The sequence below is a fragment of the Thunnus maccoyii genome, chromosome 6 (assembly GCF_910596095.1).
Source record: "Thunnus maccoyii chromosome 6, fThuMac1.1, whole genome shotgun sequence".
In the NCBI taxonomy this organism is placed as follows: domain Eukaryota; kingdom Metazoa; phylum Chordata; class Actinopteri; order Scombriformes; family Scombridae; genus Thunnus; species Thunnus maccoyii.
This window is the reverse complement of record NC_056538.1, coordinates 6277511-6304099: the sequence shown is the minus strand read 5'-3', so window position 1 is coordinate 6304099 and position 26589 is coordinate 6277511. Positions and strand designations below refer to the sequence as shown.

Sequence of the window (26589 nt, the reverse complement as noted above, 5' to 3'; positions counted from 1 at the left end):
CTTGAACCTCTCCAGAAGAAAAAGAACAGTCAAATAAACATATCAGAATATCTTTATTAAGCATTGATTCTTTTCTCTCTGTGACCTGGTTTGAGGTCACAGGGAGACCAAAGTCAGTACTGTATTGTCAACAAAAGTATTTAAAAATACAATTATTTTGAGATATACATTAACAACATCATTTTGGGACAGCAAGTGTCTTTTACAAGCAGTTAGAAGAGAAAAAGTCAAACAGAAATCAATTTACAGAGTTTGAGATATGGGCCCTGGTGTTGTGGAAAATGAGTCATCAAGTGTTAATGTGGCCTGTCATAAACATGAAGGCTGACCATTCTAGTGTTAGATGAACTAAAGATGACAAAAACTGAACAAAATGACTCCTATAAATAAACCATGACATTTATGACTTGACAAAATCTATTCCTTCCTTCCTGTGACAGTCTGGTAATCTGAAGATCTATTTCATTAGCTTTTTCAGCAAACAACCAATCCAGCCATTCATCAAACCTTTAACATCTTGTCCATCTGCTATGCAGTTAAGACCCCGGAGTCAGTGTTTGAGCAGACAGCCTTTTTATCACCAAACACAATCTGTTACCAGGACATGATTAGAAGTAATGACTGGAAGAAGCTTCAATGTTGAGTTAAGTGAAATAGGAAAGGAGAGCTTTGACTCCTGATTGTACGGTAGCATCGTCAATAACCCTGTAGATCCCTGATGACGCTCTGTGACATGAGTTTTTATAATACTTGAGGTTAGACTATCTGATCAGTTTCCCAAAATTGGGAGCTGACTAAAAAGTCAACAGCGCTGAAACATGCAAAGACTTTTTAAAGCTGCACCTATTTTTAAATTACCAATAGATCAAATGATTATATGTCATGTGAAAAGGGTATGTTTTCCTGTCCCCTGGTGGAACATTAAGCAGCTAAAAGACAAATATTTTCCTTAGGAGTTGGTGGAGACCAAAATAGAGCTAAAAGTGAACAGCTAAGAGTGAATATTGGACTTATATTCCTCAAATGGACAGAGTAAGGAACCCCAAATGAATCCTAATGTTGCTCCATATGTCAACTTTTTGATTACACGTTCAACATATTTATAGTATTTTAAATGTTTTCAGCCAAAAAAAAATTAATGCAGCTTTAATGACACATTTTGCCAATTTTTGTGATAATTATGTATAACAATTTAAGGCATGTTTTATCCCAGAGCATCCACTGATGTCAACATGATAACATTAGTTTATAATATTGGCTACTGACATATTCAATCTGTTTCAGCGTTCAGTGTAACCCCAAGTATTATATTGTGTGACATCTAAATATCTATTGATCTGTCTTTCTATTGATGTGGACATTGATGATGGGAAACAATAGCAGTCAACCACTGCTGTGACTTGATTAACCAACCAGTCTCTGTCCTTGTTAGGATGTAAAATTCTGCTTAATCTGACATTTCATTTCATCTCGTCATTAGAGTTTGAATGGGCTTCATTTGCTTAACATGTTTTAGTTTTGCTATCACGAGGAAATAAAGACTACTAGATGGGCACAAAGAAAAGTAAACAACCATTTACAGTGATAATAGATAAATACTTTACTACAAATATAAATATACACTACATAATCAAAAAACTGGAATGTAACTACATTTGAAATCAGGAACTCCAACAGTATAATGCTCATTTTTCCACTTACAATAAGGCAAGCGTTAGTCTAACATTAGAAGATATTAGCCACTATTTACAAGGACGCTACATCTAATCCAGCTATTATCTCTCCCAAATCAGAACTTGCAAAAATGTTTTAAGTCAACGACAAAGACCACGAGTTGTGCAATTCAGTGCAGTGGTGAGAGCGCTATGAGACATCCTTTATAACACAGATGTGTATGTGTGTATGTGTGTGGGGGGGTGGGGGTGGAGTGGGGGGGTGGGGGGGCTGTAAGAGAGTTCAGAACAGAACATGAGGGGAAAAAAAAGAACAGGATGAAAGGAACGCAAATGAGACATCCAGAGCTTTATAACAAGGTGAGTGCGTGAGAGTGAATGGGTGAACAGTCGTAAGCACCGACAAACTACTAAAAAGGCTTTGTGAGTGTGTCCTTCTCTCTTTAAGGCTTTTGAAGGAACACAGGCAGCCCTGATTCAGCTGGCAATGACTTCAACATACCAGCATTTGCTACATTAAGTTTAGAGTACCTGTCCAGTACCTAAGTGCCTTTCTGGTAAAAGTTAATCCAATTTTGCACCACAGTATAATTTGTAACTCTGTTGTTTTTCTTTTTTAATTACAGATGACAAGTAATTCTCACAAGGCATTAGAGTCTTGGGTTTATACCATCAGTGCCATGTGTCGCATCTACCTAAACACAGATTTCTAAAGAGAGTGATAAATGCTAATGATGTGCTATTTTTTTTAAGACTTGTTTATCAAAATTAAGTTGGTTGAGACCACGAGATTAAATCTTGAACTGATCAAGATAGAACGGTTCATCTCAGGATGGCTGCAACAATATGTTTGATGATGCTGCGGTCAGTGCATGACACTCAAACATGACTTGTTACTACGGCGACGTATTCCAATTTTCCCTGGCTCACTTGGGTTCATAAGGTGAGAGGATGTGTCAGCGTTGTCAAGCAAACGTCTGACAACTGCATCAAATTTCTCCGGCAGCATCTTCAAATGTACCGAGAGATTTCATTCATCTATCAACAAGTGGTTGCTCTATTGATTTTCTTACAATGCTCGAATGAATACACGTTAGGGATGGTTTACGACTGACATCAAGAGCCCCGCCCAGCGACAACCTACTGATGTAAAACCTCCTGAGAGTGATTTAAGGCCAACTAGTGAAAGAGAAAACAAGAAATCAATAAGAGAGAGGAAAAAAAAGAGTCATTTCAAGCAAGTATCTCTACTATAAACATGATGCAGGGGTATATACAGATGCTTTTTAGGTTTTTATACATGTTACAGTGACAGTGAGTAATATGCAGTTAGTGGGCCACAATAATAAGCAGGAGAAGCTAGTGTATGTTTTTTTTTTTTACAGGACTGGCAGGTCAGCGATTTTGTGAAACCTAATGTTACAGTGCAAAGGTAATAAAAAAAATGACCTTTGTCAAAAGAAGCATCAGAAATATTAAATGTAAACACTAATATCAATACCATTCCTCCCATAGGAGGAATAATTACGATACATGCACACATGTACACACACTTACACGCCATCGTTGTGCTTAGGGTTCTGTTTCGGATTCAGAGCAAAAAGTCAAAAATCAGTCGCACACACTTTCATGTAGGACTGAGGAGTAGTGAAATTAAAGGATAGTTTGTTATGAGAAGCAAAAGGAATGTGGAGACCTGCACCATCAGCACTCACACACTTACACACACACACATTCACCAAGAGCAGGCCTGGTTGTAGCTGAAGAGCCCAGGCGTGATGGGGAGATATACTGTACAGAGGGGTTTCCATGACATTGGAAGAGTGGGCGGAGCTTGGAGAGAGGGGGGGTGGAGGGGGGCACGTAGTCGGCTGGACCAATCAGCGCGGAGAGAAGCCTGTTGCTAAGCTACAGCCAACCACCTGCGTCATATCCCAGATCTGTGGAGACAAACAGCCAATGACGATGACAGGAGAGGTGGTGCAAAGCTGAGAACACTCATGAACAGGATGTAAACGATAAAGCAGATCATCTGCAGCTGCAGCTTTGTGACAGTTTTTCTGTCAACAAGCTAGATTTAAGACTTTCATTTTTCTTGATAGCTTACACCAGTTTTGCAGTTGAAATAAATATGAACATGAAACAGTGAAAGAATTCATGACTGATGTGAGCTTTTACTGGGAAAAAAACACCCTCTTTTTTCAATAACACCCCCTCAAGGCTTGAAAGGGTGAAGGAACATCTAAACAAACTTCTCCCTAGTATGTAATCCACCTCTGTGCTGTCTATTCATATGCAACAAAATATAGCTAAAGACACTGCTTCTGTTACTCACCTGCCTGCTTACAAACCTAGCAACATGGTCTCAAACATAATGAGCACATGGATGGACAGACAGAGAAGTGGTAACACTTACTTTTATGTCCTCCTATTTATCATTTATAAGCAGTATATAAATAGTTAATACATGGTTTGACACATTATATAGTTATAAGCTGTAATATGTACATTATAATGTGTTTATTAATGTACAGTATTTGTCAGCTATTATAAATTCTCCTGTGAAGACTTGTTTTTTTTTTTTTACTATATTGTCATTCATTATCATTATATACCAGTGTCTACTTATGGCTGCCCACAGGAGTTATACACTAATAAACACTCATATCTGCTATATTATAGTGTTAAACAATTTATGAACTGATTATATGCTGCTTATTAATGCTAAACAGGGTGACTTAAAATAGAGTGTAACTGGAGAGATATACTATGCTGCACCAGCATCATGGTGGTGGTTTAAGAAGTTACTGTGACAGTTTTGATGCTTTGTTTCCACAGTGAAAACTAAGTAAATTGTAACAGATATGAATTCAAGTTAACTAGAGTGACTGTTTTAAGAGTGTAGTTGTTTTATAACAATGCAAGCATTGGCCTCTGACTTTGTCCATACCTGGAGGATTAAAATATACATCCACAAGGGGGCAGATCAGAGCCAAATCACTTCTGACCAACACTGGAATATTATCTTCCTTTAAAACGTGTTCTTGGACAATATAAAATTAGATTATGGCGTAAAAAGTGGCAGCAGCAAGAGACGTCATATAAATGTGGGGAATTTTGAACAAGCTCTACTGGTTTCCTTCAAAACTGTCTTCCACTGTTGTTGTCTGTTGTCATCTTAATATACAGCACCCCACCACTCAGGTGCTTCATTGCCTTTTACAGGCATACAGTTATATGTGTAAGTGCCTCAACAACCTTTCAAGCCATACAGGGGTCAAGCGTTTGATATTTGAGTTTAGATTACAGATAATTTGCTTTACTTAACCAACTGCAGACAGTCTTATTTCATACCAGGAATCTGAATCTAAGATAACAGCTTTGAAAAATAATACTAATTTGAATATTTGATTTGTTTCTGTTGCGATTCAAAGGACCTGTGTTTGACACAGACCGATCACATGCAAGAATTACTGTATCTGCTATCAAAGAACTGTTGTTGACCTTAACAATGCGGTCGCTTCCACATGTGACCATCAGGCCTCTAGATGGGTCCATGTCCATGTGGGCGATGTTGTGTTTCCCCTCGTGGAATGTGGCCAACGGTGTTCGACTGCAAAACACACACACACACACACACACACACACACACACACACACACACACACACACACAAAGACAGCATTTCATCAGGGTTTGCTTCTGAAAACAGGGATATAATGAAAAGAAAAAGAGATAGAAGTGACCAATCAGTTACAATTATTTACACAACCCCTTTACTCACTCTTCTTCTTTGATGGTGTCAAAGCAGGCATCACACACCCGCACCGGGAACTCGAAGCCCATAATTGGGAACGTGGAGCGTTTAGAACTACATTTCCCACACACAGCTTTGCCGCACTTCCTGCAGTGGTGCTGCACACAGGAAATACACCCATAAACTTCTGACAACTGAATGGTGCGCAGGATTAACAACGGTTCAGAAAAACTGATACAGGTGCACTTTAGTAAGGACACCACTCTCCTACCTGTCGGAGCCCCAGGGTCTTAGTGTCCCACATCTGTTTGATGTTCCAGAAAAAAGGCTGCTCACACTTCTGACACGAGTCGCTGTCTAACCACTGGGGCGCCTGCAGAGACAGGTACAGGTGAAGACCTCCATTAAACATTCAGCAACATCACAATGCAAAGTAAGTGCTACTAAAATCATTTCTAGTACTTCTATGATCATTATTTTAAATCATTCAAACCAGAACTGAGACCAAAACGCCCCTCTAAAATACCACAAGTTCCATGGCAGCTACTGTATACTGCTCGTATTATAGTGAGTGAGCACTATTTTCCTTCTAGAACATAGTAGGATCATGACTTTGTTACTTCTTTATATGTATATAAGCATCTGATTGTAAAACATATTGATTTATATTTTCATGTAAGAGATTCTATTACTTTACAGTTTGCAATAGCATCAATGAGAAAAACTATTTATGGCAAAACCTGAAAATAATGGTATAAAAAAGGATATGAAGCTATCAACCGTGTATCTTGTATAGTACAACACTGTGAGTAGACTATTTAGTTACACCCTATTTTTTTTTTTTTTCCAGCAGCTGTAACAGTGATGCAAACCTCTTCTCTGGGTGTGTCCATGTTCCAGACTGCGATGCCTCCGTCAGCTGAGCACGAAACCAACTGCCTGGTCAACTGGAGGTAACGCAGGGCCTGGACACGCTCACTGAGGGAGTTGCCGAATAAAGGGAAAATGAATGAATAAACCTGAATTAAGCAATATTTTAAAAAAAAATCACAGAGAATCAACACCAAACCCTGCTAATCTGCTGATGTTTAGTCTCTTTTAGCTCATTGTTTTAGTATTTTGGCATCACATTTACTGCAGAGCCACTGATAAAAACCACTGCCCAGCCGCAGACAGCAGACAGACAAAGTTGGTGACTAGCAGTGAACACAGTAGAAACTTCAGCAGCTTCAAAGATAGATATTTTTTCTTGCTCATAGTCAACCCTGTGCTAACATATAGGCATAACATAACAGTATGATAAACTGTGTCAGCTTATTTTGATGTTTTTCTGTCCCCTACTGGCCAAAAATGAATGACTGCAGCTTTTATTACGACACGTATAAGGATTAGAGTAAAAGGTTAAACAACACAATAACACAAATACACAGACTGAATTTTAAAACTAAAACTTTCATTAATTCTCTCTTCTCGTATCTTGTCAACTGTCATACCACCAATGTCATATAAATGTTAAATCCCATAAAAGGAAGTCTATTAAATACATTAGTAAAACGGAGGAGAGGAGGAAAAAAGGACACAAAGAGGGTTGAAAAGAAACGAGGACCAGGTCAAACAGGATTTAGGACCCTTCCGAACCACAAGAGCATTACAATTCTCATTTTTATGGGTGTCTGAGAAATAAACCTCTGTAAATCCTGCTGTTATCGGCCTAGTCTGCCACACAGTACACAGGCTTTGCGATGACTCCTGTTAACGGGGGAGAGGGGAGGGGATAAAGGGTGGTGAAATATGTATGAAGACTGAGAAGTGGAGATAAAAACAGAGTCAGCGCCTGGGGACAGCTGTTACTGACACCACTGAGACCTGCCAGTGACAAGAGAGTGTGGGGATGACTGTGACAGACAGATAGACGCTATTGTGAGAAGAAAAAGGTGTTTTTTTTGTCCTCTGAGAAATATGCGACACATCTACATGTCGTTTCATCAGAGCCCGTTTTCCCTGGTTCACGTTTTAAGCCACATGTTCATATTCAAAGCTGCAGGACTTACTGGTGTCCCTGCAACAGTAGCGTTCGTCCTTTGCGGCCTCCGATGTCCCACATGATGACGCTGTGGTCGGAAGCCCCTGAGAACAGCAGCCTCTGGACGGGGTCCCACCACAGGACTCCTATGCTACCTGGAAGCAATTCACAGAGAGGAAGGCGGACACACTTGTTACATGTATAGTGTAAGAGCCTGTGGAGGGACAGTGTTAAGGTCTGACTTGTTGGCTCCACCCAGTGCCATGTGGGAGAACTACAGCCAACTCCGACCAAACACATTCAGTCTGGAACTGGAGGGCCTTCTCATTTTAAAAAGGCATAATTTTTGGATGAGCCTTGTTTTTCTATTAATGCACACCAAACTGAGTTGATCTTACCAAGATCTCATTAATTGTTTCGGTATACGGCTACTTATTGTAATGTCTTGCTTACCAGTCGCACTCCTCTAGGCTACAACGCTATAAACTTAAAGCCCCTGATAACTTACTGCCAAAAAGTCCGCCTCCACTCAAAAATGTGTTTCGTTTCTTGTCCCTTCAGCTGGATGTTTGAGCTCCACAGTGCAGAATGATGTACGTGCAGAGTTTGACACTAGAAGGCTGTTTTCACATTCATTTGCTGAAGAGGGAAAGTTTCAGTTCGCCTTAAATCTGAATTTAAGATGAGGATGTGCGAGCATGATTTGTGATATAAATAGTGTGATGTGGAAACTTGAAGCCTCCAGTGCACATATGCTGAAAATGAACTTTAATATTCAGGGATTCTGGATTTTCCAAAGAGGGAGAGAGTGTAGATGTAATTCTAAGAATTTCTTACTAGGTAGTTGAACTTCTTTGTGGAAAAATCACATCAGACACAACTTATTGTTCAAAGCAGAGTATTTTCTGCTCGTGTAAGACTACATCTGTTATAGTAAGCAGCTGATTAAGAAAACATAACTAACATCTAACAAGAGCTGTGGAAAATTGCTGGAAGAGCAAGAAAAGCTCAGCACTGTCCAATCATAGTTATGTTGCCAACATAACTATAACTAATTCTCATTTATTTAACCCTACAATAAAAATCCATTTCTAAAATCTGCCTATTGGTGTTAGTTGCCAGGGGTTAGCCTGTGTAGCTAGCAAGAAGCTAACTAACTAATGAGAAAATACAGCTACTTGCCAAATTATTTTCCTTGAGACTGCTAAGGAAAAAAAAAGACAGCAGACTAACAGCTGTTGCCAATGATCTGACAACGGATGGGCACAGATTTCATTGTAAATAGTTTGTGGAATTACAGTATTAGCATTTTTTATGGCTTTGTTCTGGCTCAGCCTTTTTGTCATGCCCTTGGCTCTAATTAAGCAGAGAACAGTTGCATTCAACTGATCAGCTACACAACACAGACCATCTGCCTGTTCTTCTGAGAGGATAAAGCACATCACACATGCTTTCACTTTCCTTCTGTCTGAGTATGAAACAGAATGTTGTTAAAGTATGTACAATCTGTTTAAACCTGAGTTATGGTGACTTAAAATGCTTAAACTGCATTTCTGATTTTGTTGTATCACTGATTTTCCACACAAGCCAACTTGCAAAGACATAATTCTTTTCATGTTTTCCACTGGAACTCTTTTGAGCTTTCAACAGGAACTGAACTGTGGGACACACAATAAAGCTCTTGAAGTCAGACCCACTCCAGTCATATGATGAATAATTTATGGTCTGTGGCAGGTGGTGGAGGACTGATTATGCCGGCAGAAACTGTAGCTACATGACCCACACAGCATTTTACAACCGTAGAATCCTGTCATCTAATCGCTTATCAAAGCTTTCTTAGGTACTTCAGCTTTTACACAGTATTCTCATTAAGCCACATGCAGCACGCAGTAGGGAGCCAAGCCATTTATAGCTCCTTATTGATAATGTTTAGCGGAAAAAACAGTAGCTGTAACTTCATTCTCCTCTACTGCAACTATAAGTCACACAAACTCTAAGCAAACGTATATGCAATATAGTTACAATATGCGACTCAGTTTGGCAAAAAAGTAAATGTGAAAGCCCTGATGTGAGCAAGGCAAAGTCTGACCTTTTCATTTCAAATTTGATTAATCATAATTTCCATTAAATATTTGGATGGAACTCCAGCTTGTACACAGCTTGAGCCAAAGCCACACCCTTTAATATGGATTACCATCAGTCCAATTAAAATGTATTATATGAACACTGCAGTCAATTTGCAGATAAAAAGAGAGGCAGGGAATATATTTCCATTTTGTGACTCTTATAAAATGTATACTAACATATGTCAATACTTGATAAAGAGGATGTTTTGTAAGCAATATGGTTGTGGTAAAAACAGAGGCATTTTAGAGAGATGAGATAGGCATTTAGATGAGTCATCGTTTGTTCTTTTCTCAACAAGCTCATGAGTTCATGTGTGATAAATCCCCAAAGAAGAGCATAAGGAATGGTTTGTTTCACTCAGTGAAGTGTCCTGGCAGTTTGTTTTTGTTGTGTGGTCCATTTCCTTGGCACAGCTACAAGAACATTGAATGACTTCAAAAGGTAAAGTAAACACTAGAGAATATAAACCATCATCTGAGTAATGTTCATCCACTGATGAAGCATTTGTGTTTAGATGGGAGATTTCCAGAAGGACAGTACTCACATCTAAAAGAGATCAAGTGGTCATTGGATGGCTGGAAGAACAGCAGAGTTACCAAATCTTAGCCTAAACCAGCAGTTATGGGAATTTCTCCAGCACTATGAGACAGCATTTCCCAATCACCATCATCCAAAGCCAAAAGATTGGATTTCTTTTCAATGGTGTCACATCCTGCCTGGAGACAATACTCGGAAAATAATGTTCAAGTGTGTAAAGCTGTTGCTGGGGCTCAAAACTCTATTCTGGTTTTCTGCAGGGTAGATATAGACTTGAATAGAATAGTTGTTTCACAATCATACCGGCTTGTATGGAGTATGAAAATATCACAGAAAACCAGTAGGGATATGAATATGGACTATTATATTATATGGTTTCAATATTTCCCAGCAGTGTGTAACAAAATTCCTAATGACATATTTAATTAAATAAATGCGAGCTGGACCCAGATGAGCAGCATATAATGAACAGATGGATTTGTGACTGAAGACTTTTCAATACCTTCTAGCATCCATCTACTGATGGAAATGTCTCAAATTTCTTACACTTGTTTCTTTAGCATTTTAGTTGATGGGAAGTTACATTATAACAAAACATACTCATTTTATTTGTACCAAAACTGTGAAATCACTGGGGATCTTCATCAAAACTGAGATCTCCATAAGCTTCATGTGCTGCAAAAACAGATCTATAAGTTTGGGAACTTTCTCAAACTCTAATGAGACCTCTGTCCCCTTGTTCAGAAAACCTAACATTCTTTCAGTATATGACTTAAATATTCATCAGCTATGTGTGTGTGTTTATATAAATATATGTTTTTCTCCAATTATCTTTTAGAAACTTTTTAAAAATTTGATTCCTAAACTCATTCTTATAAACACCAGACAGATCCATCAGCTCATCTTCATCTTCCTTTTTACAAAATGAAACATGGCCAGTGTTCGCTCAGATATCGTGGTGTACAGATATGGAATGCTAAAATACACATTAACAAGAAGAACTTGCTATCTTTTGAAAATTAAAGAAACAAATTGTCATCACATTTAATTCATGTCTAATTCTTGATGTCTTAATTTTTATTTTATTGTCTTTCATTCGTGTATTTCTTTGTTTTTAAAGTACTGTTGTCTCCTGATTGATGGACTCTTCTGTTCATTTTGTGTGTTTCTTATTGCCATTTATTTTCTTTGTATTTTGATGAATCCTGCTGTATGTATTAGTTTGTATTTCTTTCCTTTGGGTTAAGGGAAGCTCCATTGTATAAGCTTGTGGCTTCTTGACCTTATTTCTATCATCTGGTTTTTATGCTGTTAAAAAATAATTTTTAAAAAAGTCTAAAAACCTCTAAGGCCTTTTTTCAGGAAATAGATTTCAATGCTTTTTCAGACTTTTCAAAACCTTCAAATAGCCACATAGATAAATCTATAACTAAAATCATGCAAAATTTATTTTTGAACATTGAAAACAGTTTCATGTCATGTGGAAGAATTTTTTTTCAATGATGAATAGCTGTGTCAATGATAAACATGATTCTTCACTTCTGGGCAGGTGTGTATGCAGCATGTGTGTCTTTACCTTCATGTCCTTTCAGTGTGGTGATGGTGGAGTACGTCTGCTTCTCCAGTTTCAGCAGCGTGATCTGTCCTGAGTAATCGCCAACGAAGGCATGCTGTGTCTCGTGATCGTATCTGAGCAGGGGGTCAGGGTTTAAACAGGCGCGACATGTTAACAACTCAACTGAGAAATACTCCTACAGTAAGTGCTGCACACATAGTGAGTGAATGAAGGATACTGTAGGCAGGAGGCCCAGGCAGTGAAGTAGTGTCTCCCCAGCATGCTGCCACTCTGAGTGCACATCCAGCTCACACTCTTGTCATGGCCAGTACTCACTACCCACTCACTCTCCAGGGAAAACACCATATCTGACACACGGTTCTGGTGGGCTGCAAAACACACATACACGACATTTTAAAAAGGCACAAGACATGTTGGATAAACATCAGACAAGATCACATCTATTCCATTTCTCCAAACTGTCATGGATGAGCACCATATAAGACTAATTTGCCTTTTCCAAGTGCTGATCCCATCAGAGGCTCTGCTTACTGCCGCAGTAATCCAGACTAAGTCAGACAAATCCCTTCAGCCGACTGTACTCCTATCAGAGTTAATAGTCCATCTGGGAATCACCACCAAGGTGCACACTTTTGTTGTCAAATTTCTGTATTCAACATCTATGGTTTTACAGACAGCAGGTTTTCAAGCCTTTTTGAAACACTGCATTGTTCAAAACTATGGCTAATATAAAAGAAAGGGTAAATACAGAAACCATGCTGATACGCAACATACAGTATTTGCTGATGTAAAGTATCTGATCTCGATACGGGATCGCAATAAAAGTTATGTTGATAACGATGATAAACTTCAGGCATTTTTTACTCAATATGGATAGATCTAACAAGTCTCTATGTTGGAGTCTGTCCCCAGGTAAACAGTGAACCCAGGCTGGCAAAGAGGGACAAACTCAGCCGCATCCGCTGACGAGGCTATGCTAAAGCTAACATTAGCAGGGGTATAGCTGGAGTGCTCGTCATGTCTAAAGTAATGTTTTTTATTTTTTGCCATGTCACCCAGCCCTAATTTCACCAGTACAATCAAACAATTTTACATCCCAAAATATATTCTCAAATGGACCTCCAGTTGGCTCATCATCACAAATGTTTAGAGTTATTTTTATTTTTTTATAAGATCCCAAGTTTCCAAAGATACAAAATCTTATATCATGTTGAACTATTAAGAGTTAATAAGAGCCCTTATTTATTTCTATTTCATGCAACACTGCAGCCATAAAATGATGGTTGTTAATGATTGTTGCAATACTGCATGTAGATTCAGAGAGAGGACATGAAACTATCAAATCATGTGGAAAATATTTTTCCTCTATAATTTTTCCAGCTGTAAAGATATATAAGGGAGAATTTAAAGGAAAAGTCAGGGTTCAATAGGCTACAATCTATTGATGCAGGGTGTAACAAACCACATTACTGTGCATGAAATATGGACAGGCCTTCTATTACACTTAAATGAGAAATGCTATACTGGGTAAATCAGGTTTGTATGGCCGCGCATCTCTCACATGACAAGTAATTTCTCTCTTCTTTTAGTGCACAAGAAAGTAAGATTAACTATTAGAATTGAGGCAACGATAAACCTGAAATCATGTCCAATTTAAGCTAAATAAACCCATTTTATTGGTTCTAGAAGGCGTAGACCAATTCAGTCACTATTCTGCTAATAATATTCAACAAAGTTAACATATGACTACAAGTCACTCATCAGTATAGGGAAATGGTCAACTCACCACTTTGTTAACTCTCCTCCTGCCAATTCTGCTACCTGGCTGGTCGAGGTTTTCGAAAGTAAATCAGAGTAAACATTGAGGGAAAGGTGGAGGGGAAAAACACCAGCTATGATCCTGACCACATAGACAAGCAAGACCATCTCTGCATGCATCTCTGCATCCATCTCAACATTGGAGGAAACACTGAGGTAAACGTGGAGGGATTAAACACCGGCTGTGATCCTGGCCGCATGGATCTTCTCTGCCAAGTATCCTGTTTAGCCAAGGTGTTGGTTAATAAATTGGACGACCTCCGTGCCCACATCAGTTTCCAACGGGATATCAGGAACTGTAATGTCCTTTCATTGCCCTGAAACTTGGCTAAATCCTGGATGGTGGCATTCAACCACGTGACTCTTTTCTGTATACCAATCTGACAGAGTGGAGGACTCTGGCAAGACAAAAGGAGGAGGTGTGTGCTTTATGGTGAATATTAAAATGCTATCCCATTCTGCTCACCTGATCTGGAATGATTGTCAATCAAATGCAAAAGGCACTTTCTACCAAGGGAATTAACATCAGTCATTATCACGGCAGTCTACATCCTACCACAGGCAAGCACAGAGGCTGCCCTGTCGGATCTTTGCAAAGACTTGAACTGCTCGCAGACCAGTAATCCTGATTGTTGCTGGGAACTTCAATTAGACTAATCTTAAGGTTATGCCTGACTTCCATCAACTTATTGACTACGCCACAAGAGGAATAAACACTCTGGATCACTGCTACATGTCATTCAAAAACAGCTACAGAGCAGAATTGCTCACCACATTCGGGAAGAGCAATCATGCAGCCTTCTTGTTGAGTATGTCCAAGTATGTAAACAAACTAGAACGCACGCCCCAGTGACGCAAGAGGTCAGGAAATGGTCAGGCCAATCAGAGGTTGCCCTACAGTCTACACTACATGAAGCAGTCTGGAGTACAATCCAGGACACCACTGTCGACGTCACCGATGACATCAATGAATTCACTGAGTCCGTGGTGGATTTAATTTGTGAAACAACAGAAGCAACTGTACCCAAAACTGCAGTTAAATCATTTCACAACCAGAAACCATGGATTACCAGAGACATCCGGGATGCCATAAACACACGCACTACAGCCTACAACTTAGGGCTGCGGTCTGAAAACATGGACAATTATAAAGCAGCAGCCTACAATGTAAGAAGCAATAAAGGAGGCAAAAAGGGACAACAAGAACAAAGTGGAACTACAGTACTATGAGGGCATCCCAGAAACATGTGTCAAGCCCTCCCCCTCCTCCTTGTCAAGTGCTGGTGCGTCTCTAGCAAGTGAGCTAAACAACTTTTATGCTCGCTTTGAGGCCAGCAGCAGCTGGCAGGCAAAAACAGCTGAAGCAGAGGTTGATGGATGGGTGGGTGCACCTTTCACACCTATCACCCTTTCTGAGCATGACATAAGGAGAGTTTTCAAGCATGTGAATGGCAAGAAAGCACCAGGACCAGACAGTATCAGTGGGCAGGTCAATCAATGTCAGGACAACAACCTACTCCTGAATGTCAGCAAGACTAGGAAGCTGATAGTGGACTTTGGGAAGAAGCAGGTAAGGAACTATGCCCCCCTTATTATCAACAGGTCTTGTTGGAGAGGGTGGACAGTTTCAAGTATCTTGGCGTCCACATCAGCGAGGGCCTGACCTGGCCACTGCATACTGACTCAGTTATGAGAAAGGCAAGGCAGAGACTGTTTCACCTCAGACACTTAAGGAAATTCTGGGTATCCCTTAAAATACTGAGGAATTTCTACTCCTGCACCATCAAGAGCATCATGATGGGGAACATCACTGCCTGGTACAGAAAAAGCACCGAATAGGACCACAAGGCCCTGAAAAGAGTGGTATGTTCAGCTGAACATACAATAAGCAGTGCTCTACCCTGCCTAAAGGGTATTTACATCAGGTGCTGCAAGAATAGGGCTAGGAGAATCATTAAGGATCCCAACCACCCAGATAATGGCCTTTTCTCCCTGCTGCAGTCGGAAAGAAGGTACCAGATAAACCAGGCCAGCACTGAGAGGCTCAGGAAGAGCTTCTTCCCTCAGGCCACCAGGATCCTAAATGGAGGTCACTGCCTAAGACTGCCACCCCTCCATGCAACTGGGTCATAGGGAAGGTTGTTCAGACAGTCCAAGACAAGAACAGACTTGAATAAGGCAGTGGTAAAGACTGTCCTCCTCCGGGGACCATGTGCTAGTAACCTCTGGCCCCTGAGGAAAATGGTACATCAAGTAAGAAATGAGAAGATGGCTTGAAGAAGAAGAGTCTTGTCTTCATTGTTTTCCCTCCAATCATACACATATACTTATTACTATTTCTATTCTATTTAAACTCTTTTTAATGCACAAATTGAAGGAACTGATGGGACTACATTTCACTGTGATTATACTTTTTATTATTACATGTGACAAATAAACTTGATTGATTGATAGATATACTTGTACTTTTAATCAATGAAAACATTTTTTTGCATATTTGTCCTCTTGCATTTTACTGCCTCATGACCAAACTGTGGTCAAGTCTCTGAGGCTGAAACTTTGATCTTCCTTCTCCCCTTTTTCCTCTGCTACTCTACTTTTCTAAAAATACTTTCTGGCATCAGTCACTTCAGAAACATTTTTTATCACCTAAATCTATTTAACATACTATTGTGTTTTCTGTAGACTGTTGCTGTCTCTTGTCTGATGGAGCAACAATGTTTGTTCCTTGTGCAGTGTGTTCACAAGATTGTCTGCATGAAGCCACCATGACCATGATTACAGAATAACGCAAGTAATTAATATGAACTACACAGAGAAAAGCATTTTCCAAAATCCCTTGGAAAAAAAAGAAAGAAAAGAAATCAAGACTCCTTTGTCTGCAGCTCTGAGGGAAGTAACACTGACTGCCAAAAGCCAAATGGTGATTTTGATCCCTGCATATCTTTGAAGTGCACAGACAAATCCTAATGCCCATTTGATCTGGCCGTGAGTCATATTTTTGCTGTTCAGACTCTGCTGCTTGATTTTGCTACAAGTGGTAGAAACCAGATGGAGCATTCCAGTGGTGACATGTGGTGTTTCCTCTCTAAAGCAACAGGCTGGCTGTTTTCCCTTGTTTTCCACTGAGGAGGCTAAATCGCTGCTGATACAGTCATTGGAACAGTGTTCTGTTCATAACCAACAAATTAGACCACTATGAGATGGGGTCAAGATGTAAAGGCTGTAAATGACTGCTTGCTACATGAGGGCTGTGACTTCTTCATTGTCAATCAATAAGCAAAAACTAGATAATAATAACAATAATAATAATAATAATAATATAATACAGGACTACAACATTTCTTAAATGTCTTATACTTGAATCTATTGGTACAGTTTAAAGGTACCCTGTAGAGTTTTTGGCCACTAGTAGCACTATAGAGCGATGTTTTCATGAGTCCTTGTTTTGTTGGTGTCATGCACACTAGGGTTGGACCAATGTAAAAATTTTCAAACAAGTATGATATTAAGCCAAATACTGGACCAGACTGTAATACCGAATTTTACCACTAGGTGGTTGGCCACTCCAGAGTGGAACATAATGAGAGCCCATTAATGTGAATATAATGGCACCACAGCATGCACCACAGTTAGAACAACTGAGTGACACATCGTATTTTTATTTCTCACAACCATTCAACTTAACTTTTCTTCTTGTGCCAGGGTGCTGTGTGTAGCTGCAGTGTTTCCAGTTTAACAGCTGGAAACACCACAGCGACACAAAGCACTACTATGCTATGCTAATGATGCTAGCTATGCTAACTAGCTGCTAGCCGCCATGTAGGCTGATACACAGTCCTTCCACCAGTTTAACACTATACTTCTGATCAGCCATTGGCAGCAGTAATGCAAAGAAACAAAGTAAAGCACCAACAAAGGCAAGGAAGAAGAAAAAGACTGTAAGCTAGCAAACATGGATGTAAACAACGCATGATTTAAATATTCAAAAAATTTGCTTTTCAAAACTTTTATGAGAAAGAAATGCATTCCACATGTTTGTCAGGCCTCAAGGATGCACACAAGGAGTTTGGTGGGAAACAATGCATGCAAACATAATGTTTTTTTGTTGTTTTTTTAGCAAGAAAACTCCACAGATCACTTTTAAGGGAGACTCTACCTGAGCATATATGATGTGATAGTCTATTGACAAAACACAACGCACCTCCAGTTAATTTCTAGTTTATTTATGTATATGTGTTAACTTGAACTTAAATTTAATGATCACTTGAGAAGTGGCAAAACATCAGCTATCTACTTTAACTAATAATTCTGATCAATTATATTCACACAGTATATATCATAGGGTTATCCACTTTGATGGAAAAGGAAACTTTTATTAGACATTTATGTTGTCTAATTGTCCATTCCTTCTGCTTGGTCTAACAGTACAAAACAATGCAAGTACTGAGAAGAAGTTAACTGCTGCTTTCAGCTATGTCACTCATGCTCAACGTAGCTCTCCCTTGACAGTCTCCTGATGTCTCTTGGGGCAAGGAGGGGCAGCTGACAGTACACACACCACCACTGAAACACTTACTCACATGCACAGATCAAAGTCACTCTAGAGATCTACATACTGTATCCAGAACTACAGTATAAAGCCATATAATTCAAGTACAAATACCCATAGTGGATATGTCACCAGTGAAAACAGGCCTGCAGATTGAATCTCTGATGGCTTAGTAATGTCCTTTCACTCATTTACTCAGCTTCATACACCTCAGAATATGTTTCCAACTGTAAGTGACAGCAAAAGGACTGAGCAGCACACAATCAACACATTTTCAGTATTTTCATTGCACACTCACTGGATATAACACCATAATACACTATGGTAGAGAAAAAGACTGAAGAATGCAGTTTCATGGTATACCTATTCTCGCCAGAAAGTGTTTTCTATGATATTTTAATTCATAAACCAACTTACAGTCCATAACATTTGCAGCGGCAGAGTTTTGTTTCTGGGATTTGCTCGGAATAATCCATAAGAAAGGGTTCATGCAGATGTTTTTCGTTTTTTTGTTTTTTTTAATCTATGGATGGACTGTGGATACTATATACTGTCATTCTGTTAATCTTTGCAACCACTTGGCTACTTGTCAATGAAGGGAGGCTGTGATGTTGTAGCCTGCAATCATACTGCAATCATACATCATACTGCGATCAAAAGGAGTTTGAGGCTGTCAGTCAAAGATCAACAACACATTACAGAATGACAGTGGGACTGTCACACTGGACCTGACAGCTGTGTGTAATGTGTTCTCATCTTAAGATCTCACCTGGATATGTTTTGACATGGTTCATCTTGTTGAAATCTTCAGAGATGAGAAACTCCTAGAAGGCAGGCAAAAAAAAAAAAAAACAAGTTTCAAATCAAATAACCATCCTGCCCCCACAGGCATTTAGAGGAGGCCTGTTTGAACCAGATATGCAGGTTTTTAATAACTAGATTGTTTGACCATTCAAAAGAGTAAGCCTGGAGCAAGAATATGAGTCCATTTGTTTGACTTAGTCTTACTTACCACAACAGCCCCATTGTCCTGGCCTATGAAGATGCGTCTGCTGTCATGGTGGTACGACATGCAAGAGCATGGAGCTATAGGAGAGACAGAGGGTGATAGTCAACATAAGCAGCAAAATAAAGTATGCCACGTTGCAGACTGTGTGTATTGAGTGGCTGTAGTGGTCTAAAATAATTCTTTTTTTTTTTCTCCAAATTTTCTCCACACATTTATTATTCCACTGAGATAATGCAGTCTTACTTACAGGAGACTGTGTGGTAGATGCTTGGCCAGTACTGACCGCTGTCTCTCTTCAGCCAAACCCGGATGGTTCTGAGGATAAATGGTAGAATGTATAATCAAGCATAATCAGAGCACTCTCCTGTTTCTTATGTTACTGGTGCAAGGCCACTTGTAGGACATTCTGTCTACTTTCTTTTATGAAGGTCAACTTTGGACAATGGGGATCTCAACTTTAAATGCATTTCTAATATTTTACTTACGCATGCACCTATCCTGCAGTAAAAAAAAATACAAAAGTGATGTGAGAATGAGGCATGTTTCAGTGAGAAATACTCCATGGATATCTCCACTGAAGACTGCTCACATCTACTGTACAGCTGGGCTTAATCCTCCTCTGGGAAAGCGGCCCTAATTCTCTCTGCAATGCTTGACTCTGTACACAAAAGAGCGCTGAAACGGCCAGAGTAACATATGTACGAAAAATGTGTTTTACTAATTTCAGTTGGTGAAGTCACATTTTGGTGGACACCTAAGCCTGCACATAAATTTTGTAAACAATACTGTCGAGACCGAATTACAAAAGAGATGAGTCAATGCTGAACCACTTTTGAAACTGTCCTTGCGTTGGCATTTACCAGCTCCTCAGAGTTTGTTGTATATACACCGTAAATTAGGCATTTAGGCTAATGCTTATTTGAAACGTGTTCTTTCAGTAAGTATTATGCTTTACAGCATTTTAACACTTTAGCTCTAGTCTGTTTATATAGTACATATTTTAAAGGCCCCTTTATAACAGCACACAAAACTGGACAACTTTGCACAGTACATATTGTATGTTCTGTCATGTTCTGTCATGTTCTGTTTACCAGAATCCTATTACATGTGCTGTCTAAGTGCATTTAAAACAAGCTTCTTTAAACCTTTTTAAAGGAAATGAGATGTAAGAGGGCCACACCAACGTCCCACAACTTCCCCACTGAATTATCAAATGGTTTATCTGTCTAATGGAAACTGCATCACATTTCTTCACAGCAACTAAGTTCCCTTCTCTTTAAATGAGGATGTTGCTTCTTCATACTTGAAACCAAGCATGACAGCCCTGATAACACTTACAGCTCATCACCCTCGCCCGGTGAATGTGATGTACAAGTAGGACTATGTTTACCACCTTCACAGCTGTGATTATCTGGCAACCGTTAAAGAGAGAGCCAGTGGGGAAGTTCATTCAGTTACAGCCGCACTGCTGCCTTCACAATTCCTTGAAAATATGCTGTTGATTTGATGGTTTAATTACACATAAACGCCACAGCGATAATATTTTTTAACAGCAAGTAAATTAATACGTTTATTAGGCTACATGTAATTTCCCTTGTGATAAAGATGACTAAGAGCACTTGAAGGCAGCATGTCAGTTATTTGGAGAAACTAATGAGTTGTCGCAAGGTAGCTTAACTAATAACCTAACACAACTGTTACGCACATCAAAGCAGAGTCGTAAAACCAGCTTTACGGGATAAAATACAAATGTTATCTCCCTGTTTACTGCCATGATAAGCTAGGGTGCGGATATTTTATGGAAACGACTCATTCTTGGTAAATGAATGTGTCAAATGCCAAACCCCACACTCGCCTGGGCTAACCTTAGCTCCTTAGCTCCATATGGGATATCCCAACCAAAAAATTATGTCTATAGCTAAATATATATAACTTGGGGAATTAATAAATGTTTGTTGTGTCCTTGTTAAAACAGTGTACCAAGAAATACTGATATAACGACCAGCAAATAGCCCGAGCCCGCTAGCTGCTGCTGCTGGGCTTTCGACCGCTTAGCCTGCTTGGCGAGCTCACCTGTCCTCGCTGACCGTGATCACTCCATCTTCTTTTGGTATTAAAACAGCTGCATTGATGGCGTCTGAGTGTCCCTCGATCTTGTTCAGAAGTACCGGTCGGGCGGTCTGGGGCCTCGAGTGTATCTCCGCAGCCATGGTTTGAACTCTCCAGCAGTGTTTTCCTGCAGCTGATTTTCCTACTGAGGATCAGCTGACACCCAGAGCTGCTGTCAGCGTTACCGTAATGACGGCAACAATGCGCCTAACCAATTCAGGCTGTATAGTGGGGCATGAGCGTCGAGTGAGACCTTCATCTTCTTCGTTTAGTTTTATTAGCGGTTGGCAAACGGGTTTTGAATGCAATACCGCCACCTACTGATCTGGAGTGTGGACTAAAGAGATACCCTCTCTCTCTAATATTTCTACCAAACAACGAATTACAATCAAAACAATAAACAAAATAGTCATAATTAAATAAATAAAATGGAACCAAATGAAAATAAAAATAAATAAATAACTAATGCTAATATTTCTCAGATTCTGTTCATTAATCTTGTTGATCTTAAAATACTCTAGTAGGAGTTTCCAACACTTGTCATCTGAAGATTTTTTTTAGAATATTACTGATATTATGCTCTCCAATCTGTCTTAGTCCATCCTTTAAAACTTCTCTTTCTGAAACATACTTGGCAATATACAATATGGCAATACAATAAAACATGGTCCACTGTTTCTTCCTCTCCACAGTATTCGCACTTTCCATTATTATGCCTTCCAATCACATAGAGAGGACTGTTTAGACTAGTATAACCATTCCTTCATCTTCAACTCTCTCCTCTTTCCTATTTCATCCTCCAGACCGAGCACTCCCAACTATGGCATCTTTTTAAAGATATCTTCCTTTATTTTCTTTGTTCCATTCATTCTGACACTTCTTTTTGATTAGTCCCTTAATCACTACTTTAGCTTCTAACTGACATTAATTATTTACATTAATGTGACAACTCCCACTCTTCAAAGCCCTTTTTGCTGCTTTATCCACCTTCTCATTCCCATCAATTCCAATATGAGGAGGGACCCACACAAAACTAACAGACAATCGCATTTGGTAAATTCTGAATTATGAATGTAGTATTTCAAACAATAAATCCTCTCTACACCTGGAGTATCAGTGAGACTTCTGTTACATCAGATACTATATTAACCACATTACAAGAGAGTTGGATGTCTAAACCATTAAGGGCCCAAAGGGCACAGTGTTTGCACAGCACCACAGCCTGGTATCAGCACAGAGACTAATGAATTAGATTCAACCAGAGTGGTGCCCAATGTGCATCATTTCATGAGCAATCGCACTCCTGGGCTTCATCCAACAACAGCGGGCAGCTACAACATCAGTCTGTCTTTTGGACTATCTGGCTGTTTGTCCACCCTTTTTAATCCAGACTTATGACATTAAGACATTTTGCACAGATATTCCCTGTTCCCAGAGGATGAATCCCTTTGACTTTGGTGAGTAAAGCTCAATTCTGCTGACTTCTCCTCTTATGCCACCAGGTTGACCAGGTGACAGTGTAAGCAGCTGTTGAGAGTTAATGGGCAGTTACAAGGATATTTTACTGCTTTCTACCAACCAACAGCGTCATTTATATTCACTGAAGCACTCTGCAAATCTGGGAGGCAAAATAACACTGTAGCATCAGGGTCAAGACAAACACCACTGCACAAGCCCTGAAGCAGGGAGTTAAAAAGACATCCTGTCTAGCCTTCAGTATCTAGCCCCATCCAGCCAATTGGTAGCATCATCTACAGACCCTGAGAGAATGCTGATTAAACTTGGCTGCACTGATCTACCATCACATTTTGTCCATTGAAAAGAAATAGACCCTTGAGTGATCATTCAAAGCTTTGCAGCAAAGCTCAATACTGCTGACTCAATTAGTATTTATGCCCCTAAAACAGCTTATCAGCAGACATCAAACAGGCAACCTCAGTAGTATCCTTTAAAAACCAGCTAAAACTTATCTTTTCAAGTTAGCTTTTTATCAACACATCAGTTGTTTTTAATGTAATCAAGTTTTTAGCATTTTATTATTATTCATGAATTTCTGTGTGAGGCCCAGCAGCCACAGGCATAGGAGGAGACCAACCAATGATGCCGCCTCTTGACACACTTTCACCAGAGGGGAAACTCTTCTTTTCTGAATCTCCCTGTAGTCAGCCAGTCCTGACAACAAGCAGCAAAGATCACACACTGCTGGTCATAAGAGAGACCTGTTTGTTGTTGTGGACCCACTTAGCACTCAGCAAGGCTGTTCACACCTTCCATCCCAGTCTTATTATGTTCATCCACAGACTAAAACAATAAAAAAGTACAAAGTGCTTTAGTGATACTTGAGGGCCAAGCAGTTTGTATTATTTTCCATACTACTGTGTACTGTTTTATCTAATTAATAATCTACTTACCAGCTGCTCCTCAGGCCCCTCGGGTGTTGCACCTGACATGGAAGCAGGAGGGATATGGACAGCAGAGGGCTGAATGGATGTGGTCAGAGGAGTGTGTGTGGAGGAGAGCTGGGCTGTTGGCAACCGCAACAGATTGCTTCCAGAGAGAGCTGGAGCAGTGGCTGAATGAGGAGGAAGAGCCACAGCAGGTTAGTGTCACACACAAAAATAGACAAATAGAAAAAGACCCCTGATAAAAACTGAGTGTATTTATATCCATTAGTTTCCTCTTTGAAGAATGAATTCAACACTTGCTCAGCTTGCAGTTGCAGAGGTTGGTTTTGTTCTCACAGAGGCTGTAGAAGAAGGGACAAAGAGAGCAGGAGATATTCTGAATAAAAGTTTCTGGCAAGCCAGGCAGGGTCTGGGGTACCAGAGGTTGAGATAAACAACTCCTAGTATGTAGCTCCTAGGCATGTAGATCAATATTCACCATTCCTAACTTCAGAGCTGGCTGTTTTGATTTTGTCCCTGATCTGTATAAGGGCCTCTCAGATATCTGGGCTTTGGTATCTCACAGGCTCCACACTGTTTATCCGACTCTCCCATCTGGTCTCACTCTATGACTTCAGGGTTATATTTACTCGCTGCTTCAGAACTTCCCATGTCTGTGGTGCTGCTGAGAAAAGACTGTACAGCTTCTGCACATAGTCAAAGTAGCTGATTGCATCTGTGGATGATTTTGCAGCATCAGCCACCACAAGATATAATGTATGAGCCCCACAGGACACATACAGTGCAAAGGGATTTTTCTCCAGGAGACAGGAGACAGTAGGAGAACACCTTTATTTTTTCCCTTCATGTTTGCGCCATTGCTGTAAGACTGTCCCCCGCAGTCCTCAAATGAAATGTTCAATTCCTCCAACTTCTTCAGTATCAAGGTAGACAAACCATGATCTGTTGTTTCAGAGACAGCGAGAAACCCCAGGAAGCACTCTTGAACCTCCAGTGATGGTCCCATTTTCACAGATTGAATGATGACTGACATCTGTTCTTGGTCGCTAATATCTAGAGTGCAGTCCAAGTTGAGCAAGAAGTACTTTGATCTTTTTATTTCTGCCACTACTCTGTCCTGTATTTTCAAACTGATTGAGCCAATGAGTTCATTTTGAATTATGTTGCCTGGGTAGCTGCTTTGGCTGAACTGCCCACTTTGAACGTGATGAATGTGCTCTTTCATGACTGGATCAAATCTTGCAAGGACCTCCACCTCCTTCATAAAATTTCCATTGTGTTCTTCGTTAAAGGTGGATGAAGAGCCCCTCAAAGCTAAGTTTATCTCAGCTAGCGATTGTATAACAGCAATCGGTCTTGTAATTATATCTCGCCAACGTTGTCTTTCAGCCTCCAGCAGAGATCTTTCCTTAGCGTCAATGGTACTGCCAGTTCTATGCTGAAGCTCCAATTCTTTCTACTTTGCCATATTTGTGGTGTGTTCTTGGCTGTTCTCATGGCTTTTATGTAAATTGCCAATGTTTGTCTAATCACAGAGTCCTTCTTTTGTTAATTTTATGTCTTTTGAGAACAATAATTTGCAATAAAAGTAGGTGACTGTGTTATTCTTTCTGGAGTAAATAAGCCAGCTTCATTTGATCTTCTCTCCATTTACTAGCTTCCTGTACATGAAATGGGTATGGAAGCTCCTGCTGTCTTTTCATTTGGGAATGTAAAATATGGGTTGATTCTAAATGGCCCTCTGGATATCATTTCCATCCTGTCAACATCTGTGAGGACAGGCAGCCAGTCTCCTGGATCTACTGGTGGTGCACTGGATGGAGGATGAGTGGTTTGAGCAGGAATACCTGAGCTGGGTTGTGGCTGTTGAGTTGATGGACCTGGAATTTCTTCATCTTCTGTTGGGTCAACTGGTGCTGCACTGGATGGATAATGAGTATGTTGTGGTTCCGAAGTAACTGAGATGGTTTCGGGCTGTTGATGTGATGTACCTGGGGAATCTGAATCTGGATCAGTTGATATAAAAGAAATAAAAGAACAAGACTACTGTAGGTCAATACCTAGTGTATTGCTGGACCGTGTATGATCAGTCTGTGAAATTGTGGCCAGTTTGTTACAGGGATAGTCAGTGGTAGTGTCTATAATGTGAATTCCTGGATATTAAATGTTCATCTGCAATTTTCTGTAGTGGTCTCAGTAATATTTTTTGTTAAAGTGTACTGAAGTAGCATATCACATGACATGGTTAAGCTACGTTTGAGTCAAAAAAGAATTACGAATGCAGTTGCAACAAAAGTACTTTCCACTCATATCTTGGAATGTTTGATTTGAAAGAGAACTTATTTTAATTCTAATTATAACTATTCTAAATACTCTTTCCTGGTCGATGATCATGGAGGCTGAAGTGGAAATTGTAAACAAAATTTTGGATTTTTGGATGCATTTTGGACGCAAATTCAGGAGGCTTATCAGGAAACACCGTCGCTCTGCGTCATGCTGCTGTCCTCCTCAGGTTTCCATCATTTCGCACCATTTCATTTTGAAAGAGCAATGGCCAATGGAGAAACTCCAACACTTGGCCGGCCAACCAATGATGTAACTTAATCACTCACTCATTCATTCACACAGTTGTCACGGACACAGTTATAGGGCTGGTCCATGGCAGTCCAGCCAAAAAGATGTATCATTAAATTACTGGGTAACATCAATTACTGTATAATACTAATATGACGTATATTGTAGGAGCCATTTAACCTGTTTTGATTAATTTGTTATTTTTCTCTATATAACCTGGCATCTTTGTGGAAGTGATAAACAGTGTCACTACAATATTATTGTTAATATTAGCAGCAATAACAAGATAACACAATAATAACAACACTAATCATCATCCTCAAACTGTGTGTGTTTTGAATGTGCTCTGGGTTACAAATTATTTGTGATAACTGCATTTGCCATTTGTGTTTCTTTGTGTAGTGCTTGAGCTTGGTATTGTTTTTCCTT

The 26589-nt window shown here is 39.7% G+C and overlaps 1 protein-coding gene across 1 annotated transcript; it reads right to left on the bottom strand.

The window, feature by feature from the left end:
- Positions 1-34: 34 nt before the first annotated feature.
- On the bottom strand, positions 35-21419 carry wdfy1 (WD repeat and FYVE domain containing 1). Its single transcript, XM_042414844.1, has 12 exons — positions 21146-21419; positions 19320-19387; positions 19076-19149; positions 18833-18887; positions 11911-12061; positions 11694-11806; positions 7482-7608; positions 6303-6408; positions 5702-5803; positions 5458-5588; positions 5178-5286; positions 35-3613 (listed from the first exon to the last, which is right to left on the bottom strand). The coding sequence occupies exons 1-12, from the start codon at positions 21280-21282 to the stop codon at positions 3554-3556; spliced, it is 1233 nt and encodes a 410-aa protein (XP_042270778.1). The 5' UTR covers positions 21283-21419; the 3' UTR covers positions 35-3553.
- Positions 21420-26589: the final 5170 nt, after the last annotated feature.

Bases quoted from the DNA above. Each gene is read 5' to 3' on its own strand.
- wdfy1 (XM_042414844.1), bottom strand. From the start codon at position 21,282: ATGGCTGCGGAGATACACTCGAGGCCCCAGACCGCCCGACCGGTACTT. The intron at 7,609-11,693 runs GTAAAGACACAC...AATTGCTTCCAG, and splicing joins CACACTGAAAGGACATGAAG to GTAGCATAGGAGTCCTGTGG. The intron at 5,287-5,457 runs GTGAGTAAAGGG...TGTGTTTTGCAG, and splicing joins GACACCATCAAAGAAGAAGA to TCGAACACCGTTGGCCACAT.